Source organism: Crotalus tigris, unplaced genomic scaffold (genome assembly GCF_016545835.1).
Source record: "Crotalus tigris isolate CLP2741 ecotype Arizona unplaced genomic scaffold, ASM1654583v1 scf7180000024437.13266115, whole genome shotgun sequence".
NCBI lineage: Eukaryota > Metazoa > Chordata > Lepidosauria > Squamata > Viperidae > Crotalus > Crotalus tigris.
This window is the reverse complement of record NW_024100606.1, coordinates 1,251,515-1,265,602: the sequence shown is the minus strand read 5'-3', so window position 1 is coordinate 1,265,602 and position 14,088 is coordinate 1,251,515. Positions and strand designations below refer to the sequence as shown.

Genomic DNA, 14,088 nt, shown 5'->3' with positions numbered 1-14,088 from the left:
AAGAATCCTCAGATTGCAAAACAGCCACTATGAACCAAATCTGGAAAATGAAGACACAGAGTGCATTTGCAGTGTGCTGTACATGGAAGGAATGCCACATTATCCATTCCTGCACTCAGGAAGTGGCAACTAGCCTATTCTGGTGCTGAGTCAAGGACAAAGTGTAGATATGCTCTAAATCAGGAGGCAATAGCCTAACCTCCTGGGCTAGCAGCACAAGACTTCCAATGGCCCCATGGAAAGGTGAAGTGGTCTTTCTTTCACATTCTTGTAGGCACCGCAAAGGAGTCTAGAAAGCTAACACTTCCTGTTTGGCCCAATCGGTTGGTACTTATATGGATTAACAACTATTATTTTTCTTCCCATTTTCTACCCCCCAAAAATGTGACTTATGGGGACAGAGTAGAAAGAATACAAAGAATGGATACATAGAATTTTTTTTCGGTTGTTCCTGTGCCATTTAAAAACTTTGAATGCAAGAAGTCCTAATCAATTTGCTGATTTACTGTATATACTTCTGCCCCCATGCAGGCAGTTACTCCTACCCAATTCAGATCATATATCACCACACCCTTAAATGCGTTTTTAAATGGGTCCCATAAATTAGTCTGAATTATCCAGCATCATTATGTTTTATCCTCAGTCCAATTGCTTTCCCTTTTATGTCTCCATCTCCTCTAGCCTTGGGAGATGGTTTTGAAATTCTGGCCAAAATGAAAAATGGAAGAATTGAATTCACAGAGTTGCAGATGCTTATGCAGAGCTTCAATATCAACTTGCCAACAGAGGAGATGTCAGAAGCACTGGCCTTTTGCAATGTTGATGGTGTGTACCATTTTTCTTGAGACTTTTAGGGATATATGTCAATGGAGATTCTCAGTCATCCAGATCATTGTTGTCCCACAAGTGCTTTTGTAAAAGGCAACTGAACTTTGTTTTTCCTTGAAGAGTTTCGCTTCTCATCCAAGAAGTATATAGTACTACTATATACCATATATTATATTCTATATACTATGTACTATATGCTATACTGTACTATACTATGTTATATATTATATTCATACAAAGATTATTCTTCTATTCTTATTTTTCTGTGCCTTCTTTCCATTCCCCTTCCATTTTCAGATAACAATACATTAAATCTAAAAGATTTCATCAGAAATGTGATCTATACTGATACTTTTGTTATCAACCCAGGTGAGTGAAAATTTATTTGAAATTATCTTTAAGTATTAGACATACAAACTATCCTGTTTTTTGCAATTAATTGCTAAGAGTAAGAGACAACTTGATAAACAGGTAATGAGGAATGTCTTGAGTGAGAAAAGAAGGTTTTTGACAGTAGATAAAGAGAATAACAGAGGATCAAGCAAAGAATGACATAATTTTGGATTAAAGTTACATTATTTGCTGCTATAGATTTCCATTAACTGCTCTAAAGAGCTCCTAGAAATTTTCACATTTGTATATTCTCACATTTATTTGCCTCTATATAAGTACTGACTTCAATACATATATCGGGGCAGATACTATTATTAGTATTATAGTACTAATTAGTAGTATTAGTAATAATACTATTATTAGTATTATAGTACTAATAATAACCATTAACAGATTTCATGAATTTGAATAACCCAAATGGAAGATTTGGAAACAGCTTGGTGAACTAAAAATGGGAAATTGTTTGAATAATGTTTTTCCTTCTTGTTTCTTTCATAATATATTTACTAGTATAAGCCAACCTTTCCTAATTTAGTTAGCTCCAGATATGTTGAAGTTACATTTCTCATCATCCCTAACCACAACAAAACCATGGCAGATTATTTAAATATCCTAGTCATGCAGATAATGATGATGTAAAAAGCTTTTCTCTTGTGTTTTGCTAACCTTGGAGTGATGTTTTTATAGAACTGCAACTCATCTGCTTGGCCCTGAGCAAATTCAAAGATGATCACTTTGATCTCCAGACTCTTCAATCCAGCCTGGACACTATGGAACTTTTCAAGGCCAGTGAACTACTGAAAGAAGTGATGAATGTAGCCAAAGTTGACAGTAAGCATTCTTAGTATGAGGTGGCATTCCTGAAATCACTGTTTAGTTATTCTTTTCTGCATTTCAACATAACCCATCTTTTGCCTTGCAGGTAATGGTAAGGTTAATTTAGAGGAATTCATAAGGGTTTTAACTGTAATGCCAGAGATCCCAGAAGGTAAGGCTAATATTTTATTTTTCTATTCTATAGCTGTTTTTTATAGTCTTCCTAGCATCATCTTCTCCAGCCTGGTGCCTTGTGTTATGGGTTCAACTCTTGGAGGGAAACCTGGCCTCTAGCCATCAATCATATCTTAGAGTATACATATTCAATATTGACTCCTGGAACTTACTTTCAGTCTCAAGCCTCAAGTCTCAAGAATGATGTTCTGTTGTGGAATTCTATGATTCTTTTAAAAAGTACTTCCTTGTATGTAGGGGTAGAAATATAGCATCCTTTTTAACTCTTTAAAGTAGCTGGTTCTTCTCCTGGCACAATTCTGAGAAAAGACGTGGCGGTTTAAGGAGTTACAAACAAGCTGCTGGGTAAGATTTTCTCTTGACTGTTGATCTTGTTTACTGTAAAGGCAAAGCAACTGTACGAAATAGAGGAAAAATAAAGATGGAATAAGGACAACTTAACCCTGCCCTCATTTGAGTTTGTTGAATATAGCACTTGAAATGCTGTTTTAAGAGGAATAACATTGCTTTTTCAGTTGGTGAAATAAATGTGCAACTGAATGTGGATACAAATATTTCTTTGGCAGTGCTGATGGATACTCTTGATGCAATGCATAATATCATAGACCAGGAGGTTAATGTCAATGACCTGACAAAAACCTTGACTATCATGGGTATCAGCTTGACACCGGATGAAATGCAATCACTATGCAACTCAGTAACAGTCACTGGTGAGATTAGTACTTATTTCAATATCAGTATTCCAGCATACAGATATTTTATCATTACTTAAATAATAAAATTCATTCCTTCATATTTCCACTACTGACAGAAAAAACGTAATAAAATTCTTTCTAGTCTTATGATAGTGATAGTATATGGACTGCAAAAATGCAGATGGTCACTAGATGGCAGTAAAGAGATGTAAGAATATTTAATACTTTTTTTCTTTCCTGAGCTGGTAGTGAAAGATGATCATGAGGAAACATGCTCATGATAGCATCACATATGCTATACATAAGGAGGCCATATGTCAACCCTCATATATCAGCTTCACTAATTTAAGATCCCCCAGATATGTTAGAACTACAATTCAAAATAGGGTTGCTGGACATGTAGGTGTCAAAACCTTGTAGCAGCAATCAGGATAGGTATTAATGGGACTGGATAGATTGACAAAACATGTATTGCAACATCATGATACAAACTCTGTTCCTTACCTATTTGTATGCAGTGTTGCAATGCAAGTACAAAGCTCATGTTGTGTCATTTCATCATTTTGTTTTCATCATGTTTAGGAACAGATTTACCTCTCTAGCTTCTAATTAGCAATATTTATTAAAATAAAATATTAAGGTGACAACATGAGATTTCTAACAACTAGAACTACATATAGAAAACACAAAACAATTCCTTATTTTATCTGTCCCATGCCTTCAAAGGGAGAAAAGCCTTTTTTTTTTTAGAATAAGGCCTAATCTGCACTTCGATACTGTTTACACAATGGCTACTAGCCTCTTTACCAGTGTGACAATACACATTTACACCAGGCTGCATATTCTGGGAACTGCAACCCAACTAGAAAACATCAAATTAGAGAAGGCTGGTGTTTTAGTACCCTCAATGTTTATTAAAAGGTTTTGAGTTCTTAGTTCAGTCATAATTATTTCTTAACAATGATTTTGCCAAGTTTTCTTACTACCTAATCCACATTTATTTCTCTTGCATAAGATAAATAAGATATTTTTTTAATATCTTGTATTAAAAATTTAAATGGTGGCATGTTTATTTAGAGTAAATAAGCTGCATTCAGTGGTGATCCTTGGTAAACATTGTATAAAGTCAAAGTATTTTTTATCAGATCTCTAATCACTAATTCTTGTAATATCAAAGAACACAGTAACTTTCCTCAAAACAATATTCTAGAAATATTTTCAGAACCTAGATTTGTCATGCATATATTATTACTTCCATTCAACCAATTTGTTGTTCTGTTCCTTATAGAAGATGGGACAGTACATTTTAATGATATTGTGAAAGAAATAATCAGTACAGAGTCCTTTGAAGAATTTCATGGTAAGACCAGAAAATATGATAGTATTTGCATAGATACTAATAAATTGGTAAACATCTTTGCACTTTTCATGTTTTCCAACTTAAATTTCAGTCTGTTTTAATCACATATCAAAATTAATATACATTGGGAGGATATTTCCTAACATTCATATATAATTTTTGAAGTCAATTTTCCCCAATGTACCATATATTTTAAAATTATTTCCTTTTCTATATATTTATTTTGCACACTTTTCCTTAATATATGAAGCTTGTTTAATCAGTTGATTGGGAACCAAATTGCAAAATTCAAAAAAGTATTTCAAAATAAGGCCAAATTTCCATTTGTTTATTGCTCAAAAGTACAACATTAGATATGTTTGCCCTAAAATAAAACATATTTTTGCAGTATTTACCCACCAAATTGTTACATATCTCTTATCTTTTGTAAAGACACGTCAGTTCAAATGGGAATGGATTCAGAGCAAGGTTCAATGTGCTTCAGAATAGTACATTGCATCTGTGGACCTCATACAAATTTGGTATCTCACAGTCTATGGTGATATGAAATCCAAAGCCCCGGTTACAAATTATTTTCAAAGCACATTATTTATCTGATTTATCACCACCTAGTGATATTGTGATTACATTATTGGGACAGAATTGTGGAGACTCAGGTCCATGTCCATCCTTCACTATAGAAACACATTGAATGACTGTGGGCCAGGTATTCTCTCTGTTCATCCTACCTCACAGGGTTAAAAAATTAATAAATACAATAATATTAACAGAGAAAAGTTACCCTTCGTGTTGGCTTTAGATATGCTCTAGCACAGTTTCTACTAAGCTTAGCTACTGAAAAGATCTGAAAAGAAGAGCCTGATAGAGCATAAAATACAAAAGAATTCTGCCATTAGGGTCCAATATCAACCTTTTGAGATCAGTTGGGTTTAAAAAAAAAAAGGATATCACAGACTTCAGAAATGTGCTTTATTGTAATAAATTAGAGTAACAAAATACTAGAAACCAGGAGACCATAAGCTAGTCCATCTTAGTCACCAAGCGAGCTTGGTGACCTTGGGCCAGTCATTTTTTCTCAGCCTTGGGAAGGAGGCAATGCAAATCAGTTCTGAAAAAACTTTGCCAAAAAAACTTCAGGCTGCTCCAAGAATTGGACAGAAGAAACCAGTCTGTCCCACTTTATATCATGACATTTTAAATTTCTTTCTCAGCACCATGTGAGCTTCTCTACAACTTCCTCCTTAATAGCTATTCATTCCTTCTCCCCTTATCTGCTAAATTATTCCTTCCCTATCTCCAAGGTCAGCTCTAAAATGTATAATCTGGGTAGAAGGTTATCCCTGAAGCCATCATCCCACAGATAGGAGGAATGCTATAATTTATGTCAGGTGTGTTAGGCATCAGGTTGTAGACAATGTAAGTAATCATTCACATCATTTCTGCAATTATTTTGTGGCATATGTAAGATCAGTTTTTTCTCGAGGAAAGCTCACTTCTGTTTGTACTATTTTCTTCCTTTCTGGGAGCAGGAAAAAATAGTTCAAACTTGAATGCCTCCTTATACCAAACTGGTGGTAATATTCATATTTTTTTTTAACCTAGGAATTCTGTTATCTACCATCTTAATTCATCCTGAAAAGTGCACAGTTAGCTCAAGAGTTAATGTGCAAAAGTAGTGAGTCGGCTACAACTTCTGAGAAATCAGGATATACATTATGATTTGACATATATTGAAAGGCTAGAATTGGTTCTCACATTCTAAATGATACATGGGAAGTATCTCTTTGAAATGCTACTAGCATTAACTGCCCCATCAGGCAAAGCTTCTGTATATTTCAAAATTACTTCTCCACATCATTTTCAGAAGATGAATGGACCTCATTTGATGAGCTCCAGTAATTACCATCTTTCATTGATTCAGTTGGGAGTAAGTTCCATGTTTGCATTGAAAGAGTCCATTCTATCAACATTAAATATGGCTTCACAAGATCACTTTGCTTCAAATCTTGTTTGAGGAATGTCAGAGAATAGGCTAGGAATAAGCAAGGCTGAGCTCATTTTGAAATTTGTGTCCTGAAGCTTTACAGAATACTTTCAGTATTATCCTCAAGATTGTAAAAGAGGACATTAAAAAGGAAGAGTTGCTGGATGCCCTAGAAAACTTAGGCAGCCACCTGACACCTGATGATCTGCAAGAAATTCTGGCATTTGCTTCCATTGATGGTAAGTCTTTAATAAATTGATAGATTATTGGGGAGGAAAAAAACACTGTTTTCCTTTCTGTTTAAAGGCCTCCATTAAATATTTTTGAAGATAAAACTGACAAAGGTGTGTTTCTTTGCAAGGACACCTACATGCAAGATGACAGCCATATCCATGCAATTGAAGCCTCTCTCCTTTTTTATGTGCCTAAAAGAGGGGAGGGCTTCCATCACTTGATCACAGTTGCATTCTTGAGGGGTTTTTTACTCTCTTGCCCACAGACAACCCAGTTTTTCTGGCTATTTCATTCTCTAATATATCAGTATTCTATCTCATTCTTGTCTCTGAGGCTTGGGTTCTAATGTGATTAAAAATATGAATCCAGAATAGGAAAATGGTAATCTGAGATACTTAAGAAGCATCCAGAGGCCCTGTTCTTCAAATTCTTGGGTGTAAGACAGTTTATTAAGTTGGATACCAAGAGGTGTACAACAGCTTCTATGCCTAAGCTTTTTGGCTGGGATGGTGACCTTGGGAACTTTAATTTACCTTCTCTGGATCTGGGAACAGAGATAGCTCAAGAGTTTATGTCCACCATGGCTGCCATGGGCTTATCCCAAGTCATCCAGAGCCTGACACATAAAGGTGGTAATATACTTGACAGAGTTTTTTCCTATCAGAACAGTAGCACCATGTTCTGGATTTGGGGAAGAGAGTGGTTTCCTTCTTGTTATGGTCGAATCACTCCGGTGTGAGCCTCCAATTCTCTGGCACCACCTCCTTTCACAGAGAGATTGGGTCTATTATAATAGCTCACCCCAGCTGATTAATAGACCCAACTGGGTTCCAGAGGCAAAATCTTGCAGCTGCTAGTTCAGCCACTTGTCTTTTAGATCCATGCTCCTCCCTGGCTAGCTAAATCTGTAAGGGAGGGGATGCATTATTATTGGTTTTGGTCAGTGGTTAATTCCTCTTTGAGATAGGGAGTGATTCTGCTGGCTCTTCAAAAGGCAGTGGTGTGCCCCCTCCTCAGGACACCATAGCACAACAGCTTTTGTCCAGTTGCTGATCTCTTGTTTGTTCATTTTTCTTTTTTTGTTCAAACCATTGAAGAATCAGGGAAAGTTCATGGGACTGAATTCCTCAAGATTTTGTCCAGCATTTCTGATTTCAAAGGTAAGCAATTGAAATGTGAGTGAAAAAAACTCAAATTTTGCATGGAAGGCAGAGGGCAGAAGTTCTCCAAATACCAAATGAAATGGAAATAAATAAAAAAGAGAAGAGTCAGTTCCCAGGGTCAGGTTTTCCTTTCTCTCTTTCCTTTTTTGGCCACTTAACAGTCATGTCCTGGCTTGGCAGATCCACAACTTCCCAAACTTTGTTTCTTCTGCAAAGCACTGGGTGATCTGAAAATTACAGCAGCCTCTTCTTTCTTCTAACAATTCATGTTCTCCAGCATTGCAGAATGCCACAAAGGTTATTGAAAACCTCAAAGAAGAGAAGATGACTACCAAACAGTTGGAGGATACTCTAGAGAATATGGGTGTTGACTTACCTAGTTCAACATTCAATCAGATAATTCAAACTATCAAAACTGATGGTAAGACAAAGCCTTATTCTTTGTGTCTATAACTTCTGGGCTATGCTAAAATTAAAAACTCAAAATCTGAATAGAATTGAACATTTAGTTGTTGAATGAATGAATGAATCAATCAATCAAACAATCAAATACATACATACATACATACATACATACATACATACATACATACATACATCATTCAGTGAATAGCTATATACTAGCTCAACAGCCGCCAATAGATAAATGTAACATTATGGTTTTTGATATTCCTTGCATCTTCCTTAATATCTACATCTGTAAAGGAAAAAAAAGAAGATTGCCTCCATGGGCAGTCAATGAAAACAGTCTTCTTTTTCATATATTGCATAAAAAATGACACATCCTCTCCTCACCAAGGAATGTGAATTTTTCAGATGTCTTCAACTGTAGTGTCATTCAAATCACAAACTGGAATTAGGTTACACACTGGCATGCATAATACATAGCCAGCATATTTTGGGGGAAGCAGTGTTATGGAAAGCACTGAAAAAGAACAAGAAAAATGAAAAAAAAAAAATTAAAATGAGGTCAGACAAAGAACAGGAAATGTGATGAAATCTCATTCCTATCAATAAAGATAGATCTTACCTACTAACTGGCTTGTTTAGCAACCATTTGAACTTACAACAGTGTAAAAAAAACCACCCAGTTTTGCAACTTAACCTCACATTTACAATTGCCATAATATCACACAACCACATAATTGCCATTTGGGCATATTATAACTACCACACATTTACAACCATTGTAGTGTCTCATGGTCACATGATCACCATTCTTCTGACAAGCAGAATTAATAGAGACCATGAAATTAAAAATCACAAGATGTGGTCATATAATATATTGATTAAGGACTATATGGAAAGTGACATCATAAATCTATTGCCCTCATGTGATTTTTCTGTTTAACAAGTACAGTGCTTAACTATGAAGTTGCTCAGTTGTGGTCACTAAGCAAGGACTACCTACACTGCTCACAATATTATTCATTCCATGCCTTCCTGTCCTGGAAAATCCATGCTATTTCATACTTGTCTTTTAAACATCAGCTTTGTCTTTGTGATAAAAATTTCATCAAACCCTTCAAAGACCTTCATTCTTTTTATATCATCCAATCACTTCAACATACTTCTTTGGTGCTAATAATAGTAAAGTTGGAAGGGACCTTGGAGGACATCTAGTCCAACCCCCTGCTCAGGCAGGAAACCCTATACCATTTCGGACAAATGGCTGTCCAGTCTCTTCTTAAAAACCTCCAGTGTTGGAGCATTCACCACTTCTAGAGGCAGGTTGTTCCACTGGTTAATTGTTCTAACAGTCAGGAAGTTTATCCTTAGTTCTAGGTTGCTTCTCTCCTTGATTAGTTTCCACCCGTTGCTTCTTGTCCTGCCCTCAGGCACTTTGGAGAATAGCTTGACACCCTCTTCTTTGTGGCAGCCCTTGAGATATCGGAACACTGCTATCATGTCCCCCCTCGTCCTTCTCTTCATTAAACTAGACATACCCAATTCCAGCAACTGTTCCTTATATGCTTTAGCCTCCAGTCCCCTAATCATCTTTGTTGCTCTTCTCTGTATTCTTTCTAGAGTCTCAGCATCTTTTTTACATCGTGGTGACCAAAACTGGATGCAGTATTCCAAGTGTGGCCTTACCAAGGCATTGTAAAGTGGTATTAATACTTCACGTGATCTTGATTCTATCCCTCTGTTAATGTAGCCTAGCACTGTGTTGGCCTTTTTGGCAGCTGCAGCACACTGCTGGCTCATATTTAGGTGATTGTTCACTAGGACTCCGAGGTCCCTCTCACAGTTACTACTATTGAACAAGGTACCCCTTACACTGTACCTGTGCATTTGGTTTTTCTTGCCTAAATGTAGAACCTTGCTTTTTGCACCACTGAATTTCATTTTGTTAGATAGCGCCCAGTGTTCAAGTCTGTTCAGATCCTCATGTATCCTAAGCCTGTCTTCTGGAGTGTTGGCTATTCCTGCCACTTTGGTGTCATCTGAAAATTTGATGAGTTCCCCATCTACAGTATGCCCTCATCCAAATCGTTGATATAGATGTTGAAGAGCACTGGGCCCAGAACAGAGCCTTGGGGCACCCCACTACACACTTCCCTCCATGTAGATGCGGTTCCATTGAGGACCACACACTGAATACAGCCGGTCAGCCAGCTACGGATCATCTGATGGTGGTGCTTTCTACCCCACATTTTTCTATCTTGTTAAATAGTAGGTTGCAATCTACTTTATCAAATGCTTTACTGAAGTCCAAGTAAATTATGTCCACAGCATTCCACTGATCCACTAATTTTGTCACTTGATCAAAGAATGCAATAAGATTTGTCTGGCATGATCTATTTTTGACAAACCCTTGTTGGCTTTTAGTAATGACTTTGTTTGCCTCTAGGTGTTTGTTGATTTATTGTTTGATTATCTTTTCCAGGATCTTCCCAGGTATTGAGGTCAGGCTGATAGGTCTGTAATTTCCTGGGTCCATTTTTTCCTTTTTTTGTAGATGGGAACTACATCAGCTCTTTTCCAGTCCTCTGGTAGTTCCCCTGTGCTCCAGGATCTTTGGAAAATATAGTTCAGTGGTTCTGAAATCACATCTGCCAGTTCCTTGAGAACCTTGGGGTATAATCCATCTGGTCCTGGTGATTTGAACTCGTCTAGACTGGACAGGTGCTCACTTACCATTTTTTTGCCTATCTCAACTTGTGTTTCTATTCTGTTTTTTATGGCACTATTTTTGATAGGTTGGTCTGTTTTTTCCCTTGTGTAAAGACAGATGCAAAAAACGAGTTAAATAGTTCTGCTTTCTCCCTGTTGCTTGTCACCTTCTTGCCACTTTCATCCACTAATAGACCAATCATTTCCTTCACTTTTTTCTTGTTTTTTACATGTTGAAAGAAGCTTTTTTTTGTTATTTTTGACTTTGGTCACAAGCCTTAGTTCATTTTGAGCCTTGGCTTTCCTCACTTCATCTTTGGAGGCTCGGGCTATTTGCTGATATTCTGACTTAGTTATGTGCCCCTCTTTCCACTTTCTATACTTGTCCTTTTTATCTTTCAATTTGTCAGAGAGTTCTTTATGCAGCCATCCTGGTTTCTTTTGAGAGCTGTTATTTTTCCTCTCTGTTGGTATTGTGCTAGACTGGACTTTTATTATCTCATTTTTCAAAATTTCCCAAGCTTCTTGAGTTGTTTTCCCCTTGAGAATTCTCATCCATGAAATCCTTCCCAAGCCATCTCTAAATTTATTGAAATTAGCTCTCTTGAAGTCCAAGACCCTAGTTTGACTGTGTTCTATTGCCTTCAAAATGTTGAATTCCAGTATTACATGATCACTTCCTCCCAGGGTTCCTATAGATTCCACACCTTCTATCATTTAATGTCTGTTAGTGAGAATAGATCCAAAATGGCTAATCCCCTAGTTCCTTTCTTTACTTTTTGGGAGACAAAGTTGTCTGCTACGTTTGCCAGGAACCTGTTTGATCTTCCACTTGGTGCAGAGTTTGTCTCCCAGTTGATGTCAGGGTAGTTAAAGTCCCCCATTACTATTGTGATATGCTTCCTACATACCTTAGTTAGCTGACTAGCAAAAAGTTCATCTATTTCCTCTGTTTGGTTGGGTGGCCTGTAGTATACACCTATGGCAATGTCATTTCCTCCCCCCTTTTATATTGACCCAAATGCATTCAAGACAGTTTTCATCATTGTTGTGCTCTATTTGTGTAGAGATGTAGTTATCTCTTACATATAGAGCAACTCCACCTCCTCTTTTATTTGGTCTGTTTCTTTTAAATAATTTAAATCCCTCTAGCTGTGTGTTCCATATGTGGGTTTCATCCCACCATGTTTCTGTAATGGCAACAATATTATATCTGCCCTCATTAACCTGAATTTCTAGTTCACCCAGTTTGCTGTTCATACTCTATGCATTGGTGTATAGACATTTGAGTCCTTTATGACTGGCCCTGTGTTTACTTTCTACATAACCTGTGTGGTGCCTGAGTTCCCCTATTGTCTTACCACCTATTTGGTTAGTGCACTTTGTGTGGCACTTGCTATTGGAGGCTTGATTTTTCTTGACAGCAAGGTTGGTATTCTTACACGCACTGATAGCCCTATAATTTTTAGATTGCCAGGGACAGGGTTGTTCTGTATCAATTAACTCACTGTGCCCGCTGTTTAGTTTAAATTTTCCTCCAGAAAATCTGTGAATTTATAGCCAAGTAACTTAGTCCCTTTCTTTGATGGATGCAAACCATCTCTTTTGTACATCTTTTTCACTGGACCAGCTACAGACATTGTGACTAATATATCCAAAGCCTTCCCCTTTACACCATTCCTTTAGCCACATATAGAATTGTGCTATGCACTGGCCTTTTCCATTTTGCTCCTTATACATTGGTAAAACCTCTGAGAAAGTAAGCCTACAGCCTATTCTGCTAAGTTCCTTCCCCAAGCTTTGGAAATCATTCTGCACAAAGAGTACATCTTTTTTCGACAGATTGTTAGTGCCAAGATGTACGATAGCCTCCACATCACAGTCCTTGCTGCCATTCTTGATTATTTTAGAAATACGCTTCTTGTCCCTACTGGCAGTAGCACCTGGAAGACACCGGACCTCTTTCAAAGCCTCTGTGTCCTTTCCTAAATTTACATCCCTTATAATTGAATCACTTACCAGAAGGTAGTTTCTCTTTTTGGATGCCTTTCTGTTCTTGCCTGACTGATGTGTAATACCTGATTCCCACTTCTCCCTGTCGAAATCTAGTTCTTCATCTCAGACCACAATCCCCTGCTTATTTGAGTTATCTTCACAAATACCTTTACCTGTCTCCTTAATGTCCCTATTAAGGTCAGCAAGGGTACTATAACTGTTGTGCAGAGACACAGCGAAAGCTTTGCATTTATGGTTCACAGCTCTCACCCTGCCAGATCCCACGGTTGTCCACACTGCCCTTCTCCTGCAGAATCTTTGTGGTAGAGAGGGCTGATAGCACGGAGGCTTACTAGAATAGAGGGGCTGAACTGGACACCTAATTTCTGCCTGAAGAGCAGAGATTACAGAGCCTAGATAAGTAATCTGTCCTTGTAGGCTAGTGATTTGTTTACAGATAGGACAGTTTCCAAGTTTGAAAAGGGTACTGTGGAAGACAGCTGCAAAGCAAGGGTTGCACTGAACTAAGCCAGACATTCTTAGATATAGGGAATCTCAGATCCACTTGCCCTGAATGTACTACTGCTGTTTTTGATTTTTAGTTATATAATTATATAATTATATGGAGTTTAAATACAGAATAAATGCAATATAAATACAATGGAGATCCAATCAGGGCCTATCTACTATCCTGGTGGAATCTCCCAAGACTTACAGCTCTTGCATCAGCTGAATTCAGTATAGCACGTCCCGGCAGCTCTGGCGGCGGTTGAAATGGAGTTTAAATACAGTATAAATACAATATAAATACAATGGAGATCCAATCAGGGCCTATCTACTATTCTGGTGGAATCTCCCAAGACTTACAGCTCTTGCATCAGCTGAATGCAGTATAGCATGTCCCAGCAGTTCTGGCAGAGGTTGAAATGGAGTTTAAATACAGTATAAATACAATATACAATATAAATGCTGGGTCACTTACTTCTTCATTCATTCCATATTTATTTGTCAACTCTTCTTTCTTGTTCCTACCACTTCTTGTTTTATGTACCCATAAGTTTCCCATTCCCATTAAATTCAGCTTTTTAAATTTCTCTACACATACCCAATTCTCATTTTAAGAAGCCTGGCGTTATGTATATAGATGTAATGGTATGACCTTGGAAGACACGAAGAGCTGCAGATTAGACAATGGTAAGATGGGGGTAGCTGAATTCAGAGAAGAAATGGGGGCATGGCAAACATCTCAGAAATGACCCTTCCTAGTTTCTTGGACCGTAAAGGCAAGAGGAAAGAGATGTACTTTCA

General features: G+C 37.3%; 1 protein-coding gene across 7 annotated transcripts in view; it reads left to right on the top strand.

The window, feature by feature from the left end:
* The window catches only part of LOC120302749 (reticulocyte binding protein 2 homolog b-like), a 145,619-nt gene that overhangs the window by 47,329 nt on the left and 84,202 nt on the right, over positions 1-14,088 (top strand). For 6 of the 7 annotated variants that reach the window (XM_039331626.1, XM_039331624.1, XM_039331625.1 and 3 more), the window contains 9 exons: positions 682-825; positions 1,126-1,197; positions 1,909-2,052; positions 2,144-2,209; positions 2,799-2,942; positions 4,216-4,287; positions 6,367-6,510; positions 7,603-7,665; positions 7,946-8,089. In XM_039331626.1, the coding sequence (XP_039187560.1) occupies positions 682-825; positions 1,126-1,197; positions 1,909-2,052; positions 2,144-2,209; positions 2,799-2,942; positions 4,216-4,287; positions 6,367-6,510; positions 7,603-7,665; positions 7,946-8,089 (993 nt within the window). The remainder of the gene's footprint in view (positions 1-681; positions 826-1,125; positions 1,198-1,908; positions 2,053-2,143; positions 2,210-2,798; positions 2,943-4,215; positions 4,288-6,366; positions 6,511-7,602; positions 7,666-7,945; positions 8,090-14,088) is intronic. The other variant, XM_039331623.1, reaches the window with a different exon arrangement.